The 21,638-nt window shown below is 37.3% G+C and overlaps 2 protein-coding genes across 2 annotated transcripts; one reads left to right on the top strand and one right to left on the bottom strand.

The window, feature by feature from the left end:
- Positions 1-15,813: 15,813 nt before the first annotated feature.
- LOC114827671 (cyclin-C1-2-like) lies at positions 15,814-19,725 on the top strand. The gene is made up of 9 exons (XM_029109887.2): positions 15,814-15,974; positions 16,079-16,185; positions 16,952-16,991; positions 17,082-17,126; positions 17,734-17,852; positions 18,127-18,241; positions 18,406-18,456; positions 18,802-18,949; positions 19,419-19,725. Exons 1-9 carry the CDS (start codon positions 15,943-15,945, stop codon positions 19,521-19,523), a joined length of 762 nt encoding a protein of 253 aa, XP_028965720.2. The 5' UTR covers positions 15,814-15,942; the 3' UTR covers positions 19,524-19,725.
- LOC103429562 (uncharacterized) lies at positions 19,698-20,804 on the bottom strand. The gene is made up of 3 exons (XM_070806878.1): positions 20,423-20,804; positions 20,066-20,193; positions 19,698-19,926 (listed from the first exon to the last, which is right to left on the bottom strand). The coding sequence occupies exons 1-3, from the start codon at positions 20,656-20,658 to the stop codon at positions 19,874-19,876; spliced, it is 417 nt and encodes a 138-aa protein (XP_070662979.1). The 5' UTR covers positions 20,659-20,804; the 3' UTR covers positions 19,698-19,873.
- Positions 20,805-21,638: the final 834 nt, after the last annotated feature.

The following is a 21,638-nucleotide window of genomic DNA, read 5'->3' as shown; positions in this document are numbered from 1 at the left end:
ACAAAAAATTGCACAGATTAATAACTCTCCAAATAAACGTTTAGGCCCAAGTCTCTCAATGATGTAACGTTAGTTTGAGTTCCTTCTTTCAAGCATGTTACAAAAAAAACTAATTTTTCCTTTTATGATTGCATGTGAATTCTTAAATTATAACCACAACTAAGCATACATCAAAGAGTAAATCAAATTTTCATCCATGTTTATAACTCTCTTTAACAGTCATGTAATTAAAAACCAAATCCTCATCATTGTGTTGGAAGGTACCCTAAGACACAAATAAACACACAAAAACAATTTTTTTTGGGTTTTTTTTTCAAAACAATTTTTCAAATTTTTATGAGATTTTCGGATTTTTATGTCAAGACACATTAAAACACTCCAAAACAGCTTAAAAACACTTAAAAACAGCAAGGAACAACACTAGAAGTAATGGGTGATAAACTCCTACGAATTTCATGCAAAACAACTTGGTTACCCCCTCACACTTAAATCAAACATTGTCCTCAATGTTTCAAGCATATACTCACACAAAAACAAGCAAATAAACAAACAACGAATAAACATGGCAACTATGGCAAAGTAAAAATTAGACAGAGTAGAGTTTAAGAACGCAAATCTGGTTTTGGAGATAGATGATCTTGTTATCTTTCCACAGCTTTGATCTCGAACTGGTTTGGAATTCTGAGCGAGGAATATGAGAGTTCCTTGGTTTCAAATCAGACTCTTTCTGCCGGGTTGATTTGATTGTGCAGTCTGCATTCTTCTCTGCTTGTTTCTTCTGCACGGCAGGCAGGCACGAGGTAGAGGTGTTGGTCTGTTTCTTTCTTCAATCTTTCCAAGTGCCCACCTCTTGCTTTCTTTCTCCTTATCCCTAGCTGAGGATGAATTGGCAAATTGTCTCCACATGCTTCGAGGTATCATTTTCACTTCCCTTATCTGTTCCCCAAGCAGATGTGGTAGACGAAGAAGAAGCATAAAATGATGAAGATGAGTACTCGAGAGTAAGGCTAGGTAAGCAATTAGGAAGGGGTTCCAGGCAGTCGGTTCCAGATCGGAAGGTTGATACCAAGTGCTGGCTGATTACTCTCTTTCTTCTTGTCCCAAAACAACGACAAGGAGAAGGACAGGGAGAAAACATGATATGAGATACTTTTACTTTCAACCTTCATGATATGAAATACTTTTTCTTTGGATGAGTTGTTTGCAGAGGTAACCCAAGGAATAAGGAACACTGAGTGACTCGAGAGGGTTTGTTGGAAAGACATTCTCGGAGAAGAAGAATGGTTATGTATGTCTGCCTTGCAATGGAGGGTGAAGGGTGACATTTATAGGAATTAATAACCGGTACTATTCTTTCACTCTTGTCAGTAACCGTTTGATGATTTAATAGTAAACTTCACGTGCTTTCTACTTCACAAGAGATCTTTGACAGATTGCCCGTAATTTCCGCATGGCTGAGTGTGCATGTGACAAGTGCGGACAAATCTGGAAAAACAAGTGCCTCTTCGATATCTGGAATCGGCGCTTCGACAAAATGCCCGTGATTTCTGCAAAGCTGACTCTGCATGTGACAAATGCTGACACGTCTGGAAAAATGCTTCGACAAACTACCCGTGATTTTCGCAAAGCTGACTCTGCATGTGACAGATGCTGACACGTCTGGAAAAGCAGATGCCTCTCCGATTTCTGAGCTTGCCTCTTCGATCTCTGAAATCCCGTCGAGTGCAGAGGTTGCATGTGACAAGTGAGGACAAATCTGGAAAAGAAGATTGGCCATGGTTTCTGAGCAAGCCCAGCTTTTAAGAAAGCTAGCACCTCTTTGATTTTTGAGTTGGCCTCTTCGGTTTCTGAGCTCGCCTCTTCGATCTCTGAAATCCCATCGAGTGCTGATTTTTATAGAGGTACGCAGGACGTTCAAAGCACACTTAAATTTCTACCTGTAAAAACTCCATTCTTGCACTTCTACGATCTTGACTTGTCTGACCTTTTCTTTCTTTAACACTTCTGAAAATGTCTGGCCTCTCCGACCATCGTTTTGACTTGAACCTTGGTGAAGAGGCAGTCCCGCCTTCCCCAGACAACATAAGGCGCCCATCCTTCATATCCCCTACTGGTCCCCTTACCGTTGGAGATTTAATGATGAAGAATGATATGATAGCTGCGGTGGTGGCCAGGAACCTTGTCACTCCCAAAGATAATAGACTACTTGCCAAACGGTCTGATGAGTTGGCTGTTAAGGATTCTCTGGCTCTCAGTGTGCAGTGCGCAGGTTCCGTGTCTAATATGGCCCAACGCCTATTTGCCGAACCCGTCAAGTTGAATCATTGGTGGCTGAAGTGATGAGTCTCAAACAGGAGATTAGAGGGCTCAAGCATGAGAATAAACAGTTGCATAGGCTCGCACATAACTATACTACAAACATAAAGTGGAAGATTGACCAGATGCAGGATTCTGAGGGTCAGATTTTACTTGATCATCAGAGGTTTGTGGGTTTGTTCCAACAACATTTACCTTCGTGTTCTGGGGCTGTACCGCGTAATGAAGCTCCAAATGATCAACCTCCGATGCTTCCTCCTTCTGGGGCTCCGCCGACTACTGAGACTTCTCCTAAGCAGCCTTTATGAAGGCTCCCTCTTGTATTTTTCTGCTTAATGTTCCTTTTTTTTCATGAAAATGAATGTAAAAATACCTTGCATATCTGTCAGTGTTTCAAAAATAAACCCACACCAAAAACAATTAAACAAGCAAAAAAAAAAATGACAATCATGGCAAAATAAAACTGCAGAAAATGGAAGGTTTTTAGAAACGCAAAACTGATTGTGGAGCGATTCAAAAATCTTCCTTATTTGAATACATGGGTTGCCTCCCAAGAAGCGTTTGCTTTAACGTCTTCCAGCCGGACGAAACTTTCTTCTAAACTTGGATAGGGCCCATAGCATGGAATTGATTCTTGAATGGACGGTGATACTTGACGTGATCCGGCAATGGTTTAAATTCTAGTGTAGGTGCCCGAATCATCAAAATCAGCAAGTTAGTATATAATAAATATGAAGTTGGAGAAGATGGCTTACTTGCTTGCTCCAACACAAACTCAATTACGAACACCACATCTTTGAAGGTTGCAGGGATATGGGACTTGGCCAGATTTGGTGTTTTAAGAGTTATGACTTGTCCTGTGTCATAAAATCCAACTTCTTTAGGAATTTTCGTCTCAAATGTATCTTCTTTGATGAATTCTAGACATTCCCTATCCACTTCTTGCTCTTGATTCTTTGGAAAGGTTTCGAAGATGTCTTTCTCACCCTCTTCTTCCTTGGATTGCATGATTCTGCAAGGAATAAGGACATTTGGTGAAACGGGGTTAGGACAAATTGAATTTAGGCTTACCTTGGTTGTAGTGGACGACATAGAAGGCATATGGGGCTGCAGCAAAGGTGGTTCTTCCCTTTCCGTGGCCTTGTTATTCTCTTCTTCTTCGAGCAGCAGTTGTTCATCCATGTTTTGGCTTGGTTTGGATGTCTTCGGTTCACCTCCAACCTCTATAGCACTTCCCAAAGTGATAGCATCATGGATTTAAAAATCTTCCTTCAAATTTTCAACAATTGAGTTGGAGAATTCACTTTGCACTTTAATTTGTGCCGTGAACTCCATAATTTGCCCAAATTGCTTTTCTAATTCGCCCGTCTTCTTGGCTTGATTTTGCACCTCTTTGTTTGGGTTTTCTACATCCTGGTTCAAAGAGGTGAGTAACTTATTAAACATATCATTATTCAAAGATGTACCTGAATTGAATTGAGCAGATTGTTGTGGTGGCTGTGATGGTTCATATGGCCAGTGATATAACTCCTCTTCTTGCTACCAATATCCATCTTGTTGGAATTGTTGCGGTTCTCCACACATGTAATCTGAATAATCTCTCCAATCCGAATTGTAAGCGTTGGAAAACATGTTGTCCCCTGATTGGCTATGGCCTTGATAACCTCAAGCATCTTCATTCGCAGCGAATTGAGAACATTGATGAGTTGGATATCCTTGCCCATAGGACACACCATCTGTAGGGACACTTTGCATTGTGGTCCTTTCGGCATATTGTGACAATTGAAAAGTAAGTTTCACCAATTGAGCTTGAATAGTAGCAAAATCCATGTCTTACTTCTCTAGTACTTGAAATCAAGGAAACAAAACTAAATCAAATATCATAAGTAAAAATAAGAGACACAAATAGAAACAAAGTTAGTAACTAAAACAAAAAGCATGAAAATAAACAAAAACAAATAACAAGGGATTAGCAAAATTGCTAATCCCCGGCAACGGCGCCAAAATTTGATGCGATGAGAGCTAAGCACTCAAATTAAACCCTCTTTTGACAATTGTAGTATATGTATAAGTAGGGATCGTTCTAGACCGGGAATTAGGACGGATTGCTAATCTAAACTAAACTGACTTACAACAAGAAACTTAAAAACACTTCACTAGACTCTATAGACTCAAAACACTTAAAAACACAAACTAAAACAGATTCTAACTAATTAGACACATCATAAGTAAAAATAAGAGACACAAATAGAAACAAAGTCAATACCTAAAACAAAAAACATGAAAATAAACAAAAAGAAATAACAAGGGATTAGCAATTTGCTAATCCCCGGCAACGGCGCCAAAATTTGATGCGATGAGAGTTAAGCACTCAAATTAAACCCTCTTTTGACAATTGTAGTATATGTATAAGTAGGGATCGTTCTGGACCGGGGATTAGGAGAGATTGCTAATCTAAACTAAACTGACCTACAAAAAGAAACTTAAAAACACTTAACTAGACTCTATAGACTCAAAACACTTAAAAACACAAACTAAAACAGATTCTAACTAATTAGACACACTAAAGTAAAGGGGGATTGGGTTTTGGACGAAAATAAAGTAAAACATAACAGAAACTAGAACTAAACAGATTTGCACGAAATTGGTTGTTTTGGATGGATGATGGGCTAGCTAGAAGGTCTTTCTCCACACATGACACACTTGCATGCAAATCAATCTCCAATTGCTTTTCAATAAACTATGATGCTCAACACCCCAGATTAACCGTGATGCACTAATTAACCCTCAGATTTTCCTTTACTCATTGAATTAGATGAATGCATGCGACAACCCAAATCATTCTCTAAAAGTCCCCTATATGAATGCATAATAGAGATACAATTAAAGATCATTAAGTTCCATGAAAATCATAAGCGTTGACGAGGCAATTGTAACTATGATTGCATGATACGTTTGCCAAGAATTCAATTAACGCGATTGTTACAAGCAACCTTCACTACTCATGAATATAAACTTGTAACGATTAGGTGAAACTTGTTTATATCCTAGCATCAAATTCATGCATGAAAACTAAGTATGCATCCTTAATAAACATACACAAATCCGTTATGAATAAAATAGATAATTGAATTGCAATCACAACTTATCAAATCACAATTGGAAGAAATCAATTCATATTGGAAATATATTCAAGGTTTCGAATTCTCCTCTAGCCAAAACAAGTTTAGTTCCTCATACTTGCAACTAAACAGAAACAATTGAAATTAAACATTGAAAACCAAAGTAGAATACACCTAGAATGCTCTAGCAATCCTCCTTCCTTGCAAATATGCGGCACCAAGATGTGAGTGGTGAATGGATGGTCTCTTGTGGTGGTGGATGGATATAGGTGAGTTATGGTGAAGGGTGGCGAGTTGTGTAGATGATGTGGTGTCTTTGGATGATGGCCCCCAAATTATGGTGAAGGGTGGATGTATTTATAGGCTAGGGAGAGGAGTGTATGGAGTTGTAATGAGTGGATGTAATGGGTGTAGTGGGTGAGTGTTGTGGTAATGAGTGGATGTAATGGGTGTAGTGGGCAGATGTTTGGTAATGAGTGGATGTAATGGGTGTAGTGGGCGGATGTTTGGTAATGAGTGGATGTAATGGGTGTGGTGGATGAGTGTTTGGTAATGAGTGGATGTAATGGGTGTAGTGGATGAATGTTTGGAGTTGTAGGTCAACACACTTGCACACACACATGTTGATTTCTAGCCTTCAAATCTTCAAAAATGTCCATCCTCATGTCTCCATGCTTGCACTATTCAATCTTGGCTAAAAAATGCTCTAAAATGTTCCAAAATGCACTTTCTTGCCAACTTTGTTATTATGACCTACAAACACACGAAAATAGCTTAAAATACATAATTAACTAAGAAATAACAACACAAATGCACAAGAACAAGCTAACTAAGTCGCATAAATATGTTCCTATCAGTGGGGTTTGACGAAAGTTACTTCTAATGGATTTCGTTGGTTTGTTACTTTTATTGATGATTGTACTCGGTTAACTTGTGTGTTCTTGATGAAGAATAAGAGTGATGTTCTGTTACTTCTTCAAGAATTTTGTACAATGTTATCTACTCAGTTTCAGACCAAAGTTAAGGTATTCAGGTCTGATAACAGAGGAGAATATATGAATCACACTTTGGCATGTTTTTTTCGTGGTCATGGTATTATTCACCAGACGACTACTCCGTTTACACCCCAACAAAATAGTGTGTCTGAACGGAAGAATTGTCAAATAATAGAGGTTGCTCGCTCCTTGATGTTGGATAAAGGTGTTCCTAATCATTTGTAGTGTCATGCTGTTTTGGCTGCTGTGTATTTGATCAATCGTGTTCCAAGTAGGGTTCTTGATTTTCAAACACCGTTCGATGTGCTACAAAAACATGTTTATCTTGTTTCTGTATCAAAGCTTCCTCTGAAAGTGTTTGGGTGTATTGCGTATGTGCATGTCTACTTTCATCAGCAGAGTAAACTTGATGCATGTGCTATCCGGTGTGTCTTTGTTGGATATGCTAACAATAAAAAAGGCTATATGTGTTATCATCCTCCGACTAAAAAAAACTTATATTACCACGGATGTCACCTTCCATGAGGAAGTTTCATATTTTGTGAAGCCCTCTTCCGACTCTCCACTTCAGGGGGAGAGGGGGAGTGAAGTGCAAATTCGAAGAGATGGTATGGATGATGTGTTACAGGTAGAGTTGGGAACAGAGCCTATTATGTTGCGTGATACTGATCATTCGGCTACAGATAGTGATCGGTCACTTGTTATTCCCGGAACTATTTCTACTAACGACAGATCAGATGTGCTCAGCGAGTTGCCTATTAGTATGTCTGACGAATTATCTTCTGATGATCGGTTGCCTGCTGCTAATATGTCTAACGAGTTGCCTGATGCTGGTTCGTCCAGTGATGATTCTTCTAACAGATTAGTACAAGATAGTGGCATACATGAGGTAAATTCTGACGATTCTTCTACTTATCAGTTACCTCCACGAGCTAATCATGGAAAACCTAAAGTACAATATGAGCCTGATATGCATGCCAAAGCCAAATATCCTATCAACAATTATGTGTCTACTCATCGTTTGTCCAAACCGTATGCATCTTATATATGTCAGCTATCTAGTGTATCAATTCCAACAAAATTGCAAGATGCTTTGTTTGACCCTAAGTGGGTTAATGCCATGAAAGTTTAAATGGAAGCTTTGGAAAAAAATTCTACTTGGGATTTGGTTCCTTTACCAAACGGGAAGAAAGCCGTTGGATGTAGATGAGTGTTTACTATTAAGCACAAAACAGATGGTTCTATTGACCAGTATAAAGCCAGATTAGTTGTTAAGGGTTATACTCAAACCTATAGGGTGGACTATTAGGAGACCTTTGCTCCTGTTGCCAAACTTAATACTGTGCGTGTTCTTCTGTCCTTAGCAGCAAACCAGGATTGGCCTCTATTGCAGTTTGATGTTAAGAATGCTTTCCTTCATGGTGATCTTAAGGAGGAAGTGTATATGGATCTCCCACCTGGTATTGGAACATCTCCTGGAAAAAGGTGTTGTATGCAAGTTACGAAAGGCCTTGTATGGTTTGAAACAATCTCCTAGAGCGTGGTTTGGGAGGTTTACAAGTTCAATGAAGAAGTTTTGGTATATCCAGAGTCATTCAGATCATACTTTGTTTCTAAAATGACAAAATGGTAAGCTAACTGCATTGATTATTTATGTTAATGACATGATAGTGACTGGTGATGATCAGAAGGAGATACAACGCCTTCAAAAGTACCTAGCTACTGAGTTTGAGATGAAAGAATTGGGTGAATTGAAGTATTTTCTTGGAATCGAGGTTGCACGATCCAAGCATGATATTTTTCTGTCTCAACGGAAATATGTTCTTGATTTGTTAGCTGAAACATGTATGTTAGATTGCAAACCTGTTGATACTCCGATTGAGCAGAATCATCGTTTGGGCTTATTTCCAGATCATGTTCCTACCCATAAGGAACGATATCAGAGGCTTGTGGGGAGATTAATTTATTTGTCTCACACTAGCCCTGACATTGCTTATGCAATTAGTGTGGTAAGTCAGTTTATGAACTCACCTAGTGAAGCTCATATGGATGCAGTAACCCGTATTTTGAGATAGTTGAAGATGGCTCATGGTAGAGGCATGGTTTTCTCTAAGAATGGTCATTTAAATGTTGAAGGGTATACAGATGCAGATTGGGCAGGTTCTATCACTGATTGGCGATCTACATCTGGATACTTTACGTTTGTGGGCGGTAATTTAGTTACTTGGAGAAGCAAGAAACAAAAAGTGGTGGCTAGGTCAAGTGCAGAAGCTGAGTTTCGTGGTATGTCTCATGGTGTATGTGAGTTGTTACGATTGAAAAAATTGTTGAGAGATCTTGGGTTTAAACCCAAAGGTGTTATGAAACTTCATTGCGATAACAAGGCTGCTATTGAGATTGCTCATAATCTAGTGCAACATGATCGAACAAAACATGTTGAGATTGATCGACATTTCATTAAGGAAAAATTGGATGCTGGAATTATTATGTTTCCGTTTGTGAGATCTAAAGATCAACTTGCTGATACTCTTACAAAGGCTATGTCTAATAGTGTGTTTTCCAACTCGCTTGACAAGTTGGGCATGCGTGACATCTTTACACCAACTTGAGGGGGAGTGTTGCAAGTTATATATTAGTTAAAGTGTAAATAGTAGTTTATTGTCCCACATTGGTGAAGTATATATGTAATACCAATTGTAACTCCTATATATACTCCACTTTGGAGATTAATGAATATATAAGAAATTCCCAAATATTGTCATAAATATTTTTGGTATTTACCATGTTTAGTTTAATATTGGTATTTACCATGTTTATTTTAATAAAAACTCCTATTTGTGCTCAGCTCTTTGGGCACAAAACATCATATTTTGTGCTATCAGCAATGGTGACGCCCATAGAGGGCACATATACAAATATAGTTGTTGCATTGTTGCTATTGGTCTATGAGCACAATTGTTGGTGCTTTTTGGCCTCAAAGGGCACATATAATTTATTATGTGCAGTGCTTATTTTTTTTTGTAGTGAATCATAATCCTTAAAGGATATAGAAAACTCTAATAAACCCTAAATCCTAACCTTTAAAGGATACAGAAAATTCTAATATCCTTGTCCCACAAGAAAACCATAAACAAAAAATAAACTAATAAGTAATTTTCTAACACCCCCAGTCAAACTCATGGCGGTACCGTCATGAGTTTGCCAAAAAGTAGATGCGGATGCAAAACTCCAAATTCCAGTTCTAGTACCAGTGCCAATGCCAATGTCAATGCCGATGCCAATACCAATACCAATGCTAATGCCAATGCCGATGCCAATACCGATGCCAATTTCAAGCTACCATACCCAATCATCTTTTCTAGATTCAGATTCTGAATCAGTTGCAATATGCAAAACAGAAGGTACGACTGCTGCTACTGCTGCAAATGGTGATTTCTGTGAAAATTCACATTGTTGAGATAACTTAGGACATTGGGATTTCCTATGCCCTTTCCCTTTACAAATAGAACACTCATCCATAGCAACACCAGTTTTAATGCGAGGTCTTAGCCCAATTGCTACAGCCAATGCTGAAGTGTTTGACAAAGATGAAGAGAGCTTATGCGATTGCACACGGACTTCTTTAGCTTGTAACTCATTAAGAACAGAATCAACAGATGGAAGAGGAGTTTGATGTAGGATGGAGCTACAGAGTGTCTCGAACTCATCCTGAAAAGGCATTAGAAACTGAACAAGACGTTGTTCTTCTCTATACTGATAATAGAGCTCGACAATGTTAAGTCCTTTAGGTTCACTCAAAACAAGTTGATCCCAAAGATTGGTCATTTCATTATAAAAAAATTGAATACTCTTATCACTTCGTCGGATTGCACGAATCTCCATTTCTAATTGATACCTCTTGGCAAAATTGGCCTTGGTATACAATTTTTCCAAGTGATCCTAAACTTCCTTAGACGTTGAGAACTTAGCAAGTTGCATTCCAACAGTCAAATCAACAGAATTATTAATCCAAGTAATAATATTTGAATTATTCATCTCCCATGCAGCAAACAATTCAACATGTTTCTCATCTTTGGGGTTATTCGAAATGGAAACTATTCCATAAACATAGCCCCACAAACCTTTTCCAATAAAAAAATTCTTCATCACATATGCCTAATGCACATAATTATTTCCATTTAATTTCACACCAATAGCTTGTAAAGAATCATCCTTTGCAGATGCCATGACAACACTAAGGAAAAAGATACCTGATAGTAAGTAAGCGACTTAAACGAATGAATTTTGATCTGGTTATGCAGCAATGATCATAATCTGGTACTGATGCAGACTGATGCCAGTGCAAAGATGCAAAATCAAAGGGTGTGGGTGCTACGAAGCGGTGCGATGGTGGTTCAGTTCATCAAACTTGGCTGCGATGATTGCAGCAATTCGAGCATGTACAAATTCAAGCTGGTGTAGGTAGGTTGCAGTCGAAGGGGTCCATATAGGTGCAGCGGTGTGGGTGGTCTAGTGCGGTGGTGGGCTAATGAGTTCACGAATCAATCAGGCCGACGGCACGGTGGTTCTCGGGATAGGTCCAACAACCTTGCTCTTGATACCAAGTTGAATAGTATACCGGCAAAGCACTGTTTTTATTGATTGAAACTAACTAATACAAGCACTACTATATATAATGAAAATTAAAGCAAAATCCTAATACTTAAAGGATATAGAAAACTCTAATAAACCCTAAATCCTAACCTGTAAAGGATATAGAAAATTTTAATATCCTTGTCCCACAAGAAAACCATAAACAAAAAATAAACTAATAACTAATTTTCCAAGGTAGAAATAATGTGATTTGATGATTTGCAGCAGCGAGATTGAAGTATATATTGTGAAGGATTGATGGATGTATGAATCCTTATTTTTTTTTTATTTCTAGTTTTTTTTTTTTTCAACTCTTGTTGATAGGTAATTTAAATATTATTCAAATATAATGTTTGCTCTCATATGAAGGTTGTTGATGCAACATACTTACCGCATAATTTAAGGAAGACTTGTCAACTTTGTCCACATCACCAATGAAAGAAAACTTGTTGACCATGAATTTGATCACCGTTCCATGGAGAACCGAGGATTCGTTGACTGCCTATTCTATCACTTTTGGATGAAGAGTTCATTGATCAAGATATTGTATAATCGTTTGGTGGCTTAGAGGAAGCCACCTCACCATGACAACCTTCTGGTGGAAAAAAAGAAGAAAAGAAAAGAAGATGATGGCCACATGTTGAACTTCTGTAATCAAGATATTATATAATTGTTTGGTGGCTCAAAGGAAGTCACCTTACGATGAAAACCTTCTGGTGGTAAGTTTGGAAAGGGAACCAATCCTTGGAGCAAGTTCACTTCACTAAGGTAAATAGTGTACGTTGTTGCGTTGGACTATTTTGAATTAGACTAATTTAAAAATTAAGCTGGACTAATTTAATGAAAGATTTGATGCAGTGACGACTAATAAGCATGATAATTATAAAAAGGAAAAAGAACCGTAGTGGACACTGGAAAAAAAGAAAATCAAATCCTTCAAACATAGAAAAAATCAATTCAAAATTTTGTAATAATTCCTTCAAATCGTTTAATTAAGCTCAGAACTCTCAACCCAAAAGTGAAATTTTCCAATAAATCATTAGAACCCAAAAACCCAGCTGAAAACCCTTCTAAGACCTTAACTTTCCATTGAATCACAAGAATCCAAATGAAAATCGCATTGATTTTTCAAATAGGGACTCGAATGGGACGTTCGTCGTGCCGTCGCCTGTTAACCTCTTTGTCTTTGTCTACCGGCGAGGGCCTAGGCGAGATCGGAGGTGAATCAGATGACTGCCTAGTGTAGATTCAGAATTTGGCTCAACTCCAAAAACTTTGCCAGATATGAAGAAGATGCACATTGCCTAGGCATCCTTGCTAAGCATCATGAATGGCGTTGGTTGCTTAGCCCTCTTCATTGGGAAAAAGGTGGGCTGCCTTCAAGATAAGAAATTAACAGATTAAGGAGGAGGCGATTACTCATTTAATCACCGTGGTAAAGCCTGTTGCCAGTGAAGGTGGAAAGAAGAAATCTTCATCACCTGCTTGAGAGTTGTCGGTTAAGAAAATGTCGAAGACTTCTTCTGTTGCCTGTGGGGGCTCGCCTACTGCCAAGAGGCTTGTCATTGATTTGACTTATCCCAAAGGAAAAAAAGGAGATTACTGAGTTTAAGCATGCGAAGCGTGCTGTTCCAAATGTGGCTAGAATCATTGCTGAGAGGATTGCCCAATGCTGGAACCAAATTCCTCACACCTCCGTGAGTGGTGGTCAAGCGTAAATTTGAGCAACTTGCAAAACAGTGAAACAACCTTAAGCAAGCCTAAGACTAGGGAAGGGGGTTTGCAGGCCAAAGGCTTTCCGACAGTTAAGTTAGTGAATGATTTTAGACTCAAGCAGTGGGCAAGAGAATTCAAGTGTTTAGATTGTGTTACTATAGATGAACCCTAGAAGAGTGTATTTATATAGTGGAAGAGAGACCTTTTTAGGATAAAATCCTAATTCTAAGCCCGCAGAAAATATTTATTAATGAAATGAATTCATTCATGGTACAAAAAAAATCAAGCATAAGGAAACAGACATGCTCTCAACACATGAACCCATGCCGCACAAATAGCAGCAATTAGCATGAGGGCCCAGCAGCAATGAAAAAATTGCAGACATGAAGAAAAAATTGCGACTCAGCAACAAAAAATTGAAAAAAAAATCGCATAAAATGATGCAACCCACGTTGTCTCACCCCTACCCCTAACCATCCCAACCCACACCTGACCGACTCCCTCCCAACCATACCGCCTCGTATGTGATTCTGAATTAAAAGGAACCCACTTCAATTTGAAATTTTAATTTTAGAGGACTAAAATATGCTTGGATTATGTCAAATGGTTATGCAACTGAAGGATTGCTTGAGTGCTTTTTGCACGCGCCTTTAGTTAGGATTTTTTTTTTGTTCTTATCATTAAATAAAGTTATAGAATGGCTTTTGGTTAAAACTCAAAGTTTTGAAGCAATTTTCATTAGTTTTCCTTTTTAACTTACTTCGGATCGCAATTGAACTCTTACATAACTTGTTTCCCTATTTATCCTCACCGGTTAGGCTAGACTAAAGATGTGCGAATATACGTGCATTTTACTGTAGTGATAAAAAGTAAAAAATGCATATGCACCCTAGTGTGAACATGTACGATGAATGTGGGCGAATACATGGGTCTCATGTTATATGTCCTCGATTACTAACCACATTTTTATGCACCATTTGTTAGGTGGAAGATACCTTTCTCACCCTACGTTAATACATACAAATAATTGGATGTAAAGAAACGAAAAACAGAGGAGCTGACAATGAAAATGCTCACAATAGTCAAATGAAGATGGGAGTGCCGGAGTGGGGCAACATTTATGTCATGTCCATATACAAGTAAGTGGAATAAAAAAGTGAAATTGAATTCCGACAACGACATCTACTCTGATGCTATTAAATATTGAGAAATAAAAAATTTGGTGGGACTCATGCAAATTCTATTCTCTCAAAAGAGAAAAAAAATCGAAAATTAAAGGAATTACAACTTTTCTAACAAAATTAAAATAAAATAAAATTTCACCAAAAGATAAATAAACAAACAAGAATTAGCATATAAAATAGATTACTAGAATATGGACATTTTAGTAATCAGATTGATTTTTATTCTGATTTATTTGAATAAGTAAACAACTTATATGGTTTAGTTCTTCAAAAATCTGATGTGTATGATGAAAAAAAAGATATACATATTATAACATTACACTATGTTTGGATGAGGGAAATAAACTTAGAATTTGGATAAAAGTCAGAATTTATAAATTGACATGCACAAATTCCCTTGTTTAGATTTATAACATAGAAATTTAGAATTTACGCGTGGAAAAAAAACTTAGAATTTGGGGCCTCCAATTTCCAAGTTTAAATTCCATGTAGATAGGTGTCATTTCCCAATTTCTATGATTGGGAGTTTAAAATTAACAAATTCCGTTTTCAATTCCATTATCCTTTTAAGTTAACCAAACAACAAAATTCACAAATTCTAGAAAATAAAATCCCTTCATTTCAATTTTCATCATTTTAAAATTCCTTAGTAATTTTAAATTGGGAAAATTAGGTTCACATCCTTCTTTTTATTACTTCATTGATTAAAATCCTATTCATTTTCAATTTTTGATCAAGGTCTTTGGGTATTAATAACATCATTAATTATTATTATTTTTTAAATATATTTCTTTGATGATAAAAATGTTACAATTAGTATATTTATATTTATGGCTAAAATTTTTATCATATATTTTTATTTTTAGTTTGTACCTATTTTTAATTTGCAAATATTTTTTAATTTGTACCAATTTTCTTTTCATTTTTAATTTGTACCCATATATTAGTTTCTTTTTGTGCCCATATTTTTTAAAGTTTTATTTGTGTTTGTACCCATGTGTATACCGTCACATGACATTTAATTAATGATAGAAAAATTATATATGGTATATTTATATTTTATACCTAAACTTTGTATCTATATTTATATTTTTAGTTTGTACCCACTTTTAATTTGCAACATTTTTTTTAAAATTTGTAGTATTTTCTTTTTAGTTTTATTTTGTACCCATGTATTAATTTCTTTTAAAGCCTGTATTTTTAAAAATTCATTTGTATTCATAATTTTTGATCTTTTATTTGTACCCTAATTTATTTCTAATGTACCAATTCTTCTTTATTAATGTACCACTTTGTTATATGTGAAATGTACCAATTTGTTTGTAAAATGTACCAATTTTTTTAACACTATGGATACATTATTTTGCCATTTATTATTTATTATTTTTACATAGTTTTTATCCATTTATTCAATCAAAATGTTTGAATTTTTTTATTGTAACCATTTCTAATGGTATTATAATGAGGGATTTTAAATTTATAGGATTATAAATCTCATAAAATATCAAACAATTAATGTCAAAACTATAAAACTATAAATATTAATAGTAATATAATGAGATGTACAAAGTCAAAGGACCTTGATCAAACTTTGAATATTATTAAGATTTTAATCAAAGAATGTTAAGGATTAGGGACAGCATCCAAAATATCCCTTTTAAATTTCTTCATCCAAACATAGTGTTAGTGAATTCAAATTTTCAAACACCACATAACAATACGAAGCACGGAAAAATTAGTCAGGCTAGTCAAGCTTTGAAGTGAAAATTTCAACCCAAATTAAAGGGTTGGGTATATAATTATTTGTCTACGAGATGGGTGGCAAGGCCCATGAGGCAAGGCCCATGATCAACGAAATGGGCTCAATCCAAAGTCCAACTTGTACTTTCCCGGAAAACAGAATCTGAAGGTCTGAACGACGAAGTAATTGACGATTGGGGGAACTCAGACATTTGGAAATCTCCCAGGAAAGAAAACATGGCTGCCAATTTCTGGACTTCGTCCCACTAGTATGCTCTTTTCGAACCCGGAATTGTTTCCCATGTTTCTTTTTTTTGTTTGCTTTGATTTTCGTAGGTTTTGATCATGTGGTTCTGTTTTTTGTTTCACGCAGCAAACAGCTTTTGGATCAGGAAGACGTGGATGTCGTATCCCCGCTTGATAGAGAGAAGGGCATCACTCTTGAAGATTTCAAGCTCATAAAGATGCAAATGGCTAGCTGTATTTCCTCTCTCTCTCTCTCTCTCTCTCTCCCCATGTTGTGTTTTTTATTTGTATGAACTGGGTTTTTGTTGTCCTTTTTTGTGTGGATTTTGAATGTGTTTTCCAGCTTGGGTTTTTGTTATTTGTTGAATTGGTACGTTTCTGTTGAACTTTCTTGGTTTCGTTTGAGCTTCTTATGCCCTTCCATTTATGAACTTCATTAGATATGACTCGGCGGCTGCATTTGAATTTCGCATACTAATCGATACAAAAGATTTAAAATTTAATATTTCAGCTATAGTTAATCAGAGCGTTGGGATGAACAGAACTACTTAAATCGTCCGACCGGTTAAAGTTACAGATTCTAGTTTCATCATGATAGAAGGAATTCGGAATAGTACTATGGATTTCCAGACGTGCTTAATTGGGAATTATGGTCTGGTTAATGTTTGGAAAGACTGTAACTTTTAACAGGATTCGTCGAGAATTCTTAAATGATGAAATGCAATCTACCTTTGGACTTTTTCACCTCAATTGAAACAATAGAAGAAAACAATTGTTCTTCTGTCAAGGGGTGGTGTGTGTGTGTTGCTCTACTAGAGTAATATGGTGCATTGGTGTTCTTGGCTTGTGTTTTCTTTCTGCCATAGAGCTTCTGCTGCAAGATTACTGTATGTTGCTCACATACACATGCATAATACTGCTGATAGCTCACTATGTTTTTCATATCTGCTTTACTATAAATTATTCATTTTTTGCTCTTTTTCCTTTTCCTTTCTTTCAGATATATCAAAATTGGCCCAACTTGTAAAAGTGAGACAAAGGTCGGGCTAATTTCCTCATCTACTTTATGTTCAGTAAAATTCTTAATTCACCTCTGCCTATCTATCTTATTTCTTATTTACTGTTTTCAGGGTTGTAGCTACCGCAGTTACATATATGAGACGAGTGTACACCAAGTACGTTAACTAATTATCTTATCGTAGGAGAAATGCTCAGTCACTAGCATGGTTTATTCCTTATTTGTGGTTGTTCTCTTCTGATAGTCGGAGTCCTGAGATTGTTTAACTTAACCCCCAAATCCTTCCTTTCATAATTGAGTTCGTATCTGTTAAGTTTCTCATTTCTTTAGCTAAGCTATGTTTTTTTGCCTCTGAACTGATTATCACAATACCTACTAACCTAGGCATATCCTCGACTTATTGATTGTCAATCATGATTATAACTGCCTGTTGTTTGCTTGTTTTCATCTGCATATAGTTCACCCTGCTTATAGATCACACGTGTGGATGGGTGTTTGAACTTATCAAATTTCTAGTACTTATTCCCCCAAAAGGTTCAGTGCAATGTATGCATACGTATGGATGTTCAATCTTTATTCTATTATGGTTGCTTGTTCCGATGTGTTGTAATCTGGGTTCACAACGCAATTATGTCTCAATTCACTATACAGTTATTGTTGACATTCCCTTCTTTGGGCTTGCAGTTTAGTAGTCTATCGTTGCAGGACCTTGAATTTTAGATGTGATTTTTCTTTCCAAGCATAACGTCTCGTTATTGCTTCAGGAAGAGTATGTCTGAGTATGATCCACGTCTTGTAGCTCCAACCTGCCTGTACCTGGCATCAAAAGCAGAAGAAAGCACAGTGCAAGCTAAACTTCTAGTATTTTACATAAAAAAGATTTGTAAGTATTGGTTGCTGAAAACAATAGATTCCTTTCTCCAATTTTTGTTATGATGTACTTGTTGTCGTTGTATTTATTATGGGTGGTGCCATCTGCACACCTCTTTTACCTCCCACACACCCTCTTAATTTCCGACCGTCGGATCGAATGAATTGAAGAGGATCAAAGGGCAAAAATTAACAAAGGGTATGTGGTAAGTAAAAATGTGTGTGTGGATAGCACCACCCTTTATTATTGAAGCACTGACGGACAATCTGAAACATTTCTTTTACAGATACCGATGATAAGTATAGATATGAGATCAAAGACATACTTGAAATGGAAATGAAGATTTTAGAAGCTCTCAACTATTACCTGGTTGTATACCATCCTTATCGCTCATTGTCTCAGTAAGTACTTTTTCTGTCAGTGTTGATGAACGGATGATTGCGGAGATGAAAATCTCTTTATCTGATTAGTTCCCCCTTGATAACGCTTTCTTTCTAAGTACAGTAATTTTCTCTTTTGTCCCTCCATTATTACTTTAAAACAATTTCACTCCATTTCTTTCCAGGTTGCTTCAGGATGCAGGCTTAAACAATATAAGTATGACTGAGTTAACTTGGTAAGTGCCCAATCTACCAAGTGGTTTATTTTCGAACATTGTTATACGTATCTGACTGTTTACCTAGCGGCTATTTATTTATTTATACATCATCTTCAGAAACCCGCAACTCGTAACCTTGTTATTAGGACTTTGTGTCTCTAGGGCACTGCTTGTTGTCAAGGAGTTTTAATACAGAAATGCCTCTTTGGTGTTTCTGATAAATGAATATTTGTATTTATACATTCTCGCGCTCTCCCAGACCCTGCGTAAAGCGGGAGCCTTGTGCACTGGGTACGACCTATACATTCTCGCGCTCTCTAGAACTTAAACGTGAGGTAACCTTGACATTTTTGATATACACAGGGGAGTTGTAAATGACACTTACAAGATGGACCTTGCACTTGTACATCCTCCACACCTGATTGCTTTAGCTTGCATATACATTGCTAGCGTGCTTAGAGATAAAGATACCACAGCATGGTTTGAAGAGCTTCGTGTGGACATGAATGTGGTGAGTCTTCCTGATGTTTCTGCATCATTTCCTTATGATTATCTATAAAAACATAAAAAGACCTTTTGTCTGTTTAAGGCGCAACCCTACTTGGGTTCGTCATTTGATTGCAAATGCTGATTTCGTTTACAACGTCTGGCTATGCATTTGTTAAAGTAAAACCCTCCTGGCCTTTGTTACTTGATATTTGGAGCATTGATCGGGAAGTTCTGTACAAATGGCTTGAAACTGGGGAAAAAATATAGTTGCGTTTGGTCCGGCATGCGCACCGGCAATGCCACTTGTACATTATTGTATAACGTGGTAAAAGATTATTTGTTTCTGCATTTAGCATATCATCTTACTCTTGAGGGATCTGTTTATAAATCAAGTTTCTCTGACCATACTCTAGAGTTGGTAATAACAAGTAAGTGTAGCGCTTTCTTTCTGTTCGTACCCTGGGAATTAATTATAACGCATACTTTGACAGGTGAAAAACATATCAATGGAGATACTAGATTTCTACGAAAACCAACGAACGATCCCAGATGAGAGGTTTAATTCTGCTCTCAATAAGCTTCCCCACAAATCATAGATGGCCGGAGAAGGCTAACGCTACTGAGAAACCATCGCCGGTCAATGTATGAAGAACTCTATCAATGGATCTTTCACCCTCCTGGAAGTGCAATAATGTTGTATAAATCAGAAAGATTCCGTTGTAAGTAACCTATCATGTAAGATTCTTATTATGGGTTTTCAAGAAGTTGGGTGCATCAATCGGTCTATCATTTCCAACATTTCGATGAACATTTTGAGCTGCATTAGGGTTTTCTCTGGCGTGATTGATACATTTTTCTACAGACATTACTTCCAACATTTCATCACTGCCAATATAACAAAAAAAGAAAAAAGAAGCCACTCACAAAGGCAACGTATGATTCCGTATCACTCTCGACTCTGTTTAGCTTTTCCCTTCTTCTTCTTGGCCTGCTGCTTCTCTGTAATTACATTCACCAAGCACAAAATCATACTATAGAAGTCGAGATGCAGGGGAAGTGATTTCCGCATAAGGTTGTGCGGAAAAGATTTTCCAAAAATAAAGTGAGAGGGTAGATAGCAGAGAGTGAGAAGAAGTACCTAGTTTCCTCTTGGCTTCAGATTTTGCGAAAAACTCCTTCCAATCGTCTGTTAAGACGAAAACCGGGTCGTCATCCTCTTCCTCTTCCAACCAACCATCATCGACCTCACCATACTCCAGCAATGGCCTGTTAACAAATTGATGAAAAACCAAATCTTGAATTGCCCAAGCTCAAAACGTGAAGCAAAAGAAAATGTTAAATAAGCTTGTGACCAACATGTGGGAGCCTAAACTGGAGTTTGTTGAGGTGCAAAAACGCAAAATGCATTCATCTCGCAGAATTGGAACAATTAACTGGAACCAGAGGGACCAAAATCAGACTTTGACCTTGAAGCAAAGAAGCTGAAGCTACTTACTGAGAGGTAGGATAGTCGTAGTACGCTTCTTTGAGCTCAGAAGGTTCTGAATTCAAATGGGTTGGGAAAGGAATGGCGGCGGCAGCTGGGGGTTCTGGGTTTTGCAGAAAAGACGCAAAATTGGGACGGTGATGGTGGAAGTGGTGGTTATGGTGGTGTTGGACCTGCTGGTGGTGGTGATGATGATGGTGGAGTAAGCATGGCCGCCATGGCCTGCTTCCATGTGGAGGATCCATGGGTTTTGTTGGGTGACTGATCGGCAATGGCAGCTGGATGGTGAGAAATCAAGTTTTCAAGATCCGAAGTAGATATGGGTTGAAAGGCCAAATGGGCTGGGTTCGGCTGTTTTGGTCCAACTCAATAATTCTTCGTACAAGTTTAAATGGGCTTCTATTTTTTTATTTTTTATTTTTTTTTTAACAAACGATAACATTAGCGGATTAAACTGTTAGTTGCTAAAGGGGAGGACTAAGATGGGAAATTCTGGATAAAGCATGATCGGTGGAGATCTAACATGTGCCATGGTGCATAAACATAATTGTTTTCCACCACTACGGTACCATAAGACACTTCTGTAAACCTTCAAAGTATGAATAAAAACATGAAACTGCAAGAAGACTTGAAGTTCAATTGGCTCCGTATCCTACATTCAAGCGCAAATGACTCTTTCATACATAATATCGCTTGCATAGAAAAAATATGACCCCGTTTGAAATTGGACTAAGATGGGGAGATTTGGGAGGTAAGGCCAATCGAAGGAGGGCCAGATGGCTCATTTTAGTCCTATAGCGCTCTAAGGAATTAATATTTTAAAGAACAGTGCCAAGTCATATTTCTTACCATCTCCAACAAAAGGCCAGAGGGTCATATGTCAAACATAGCCCTATGACAAAAAACCATCTTCAACCGACGGGGCCAAAGGGCCATATGGCCAAACATAATTTATTATTTTAATTTAAAGACTACAACAACTTAAATTTAAAGTCTATAATCATCATCAACATCATCATCCGCCATTGTGGATTATAGTCGAAGGTAAACAACTGACATCGGGCCATAATTCCCCTCTTTTTCTTATCAAAATAGGCCTTACTATTGGAGTGTAATCCGAAGTGTTCCTTTGCATATTCCTGTCATCCATCTCTTCTTATATTTGTTTGGCCCGTTCTTCATGCCTACGGTTCATTTCTTCAGCGGCAATGCCATTTTGCTCCGC

This window comes from Malus domestica, chromosome 10, assembly GCF_042453785.1.
Source record: "Malus domestica chromosome 10, GDT2T_hap1".
Classification (NCBI taxonomy): domain Eukaryota; kingdom Viridiplantae; phylum Streptophyta; class Magnoliopsida; order Rosales; family Rosaceae; genus Malus; species Malus domestica.
This window is presented reverse-complemented; position numbering and strand designations above follow the sequence as displayed.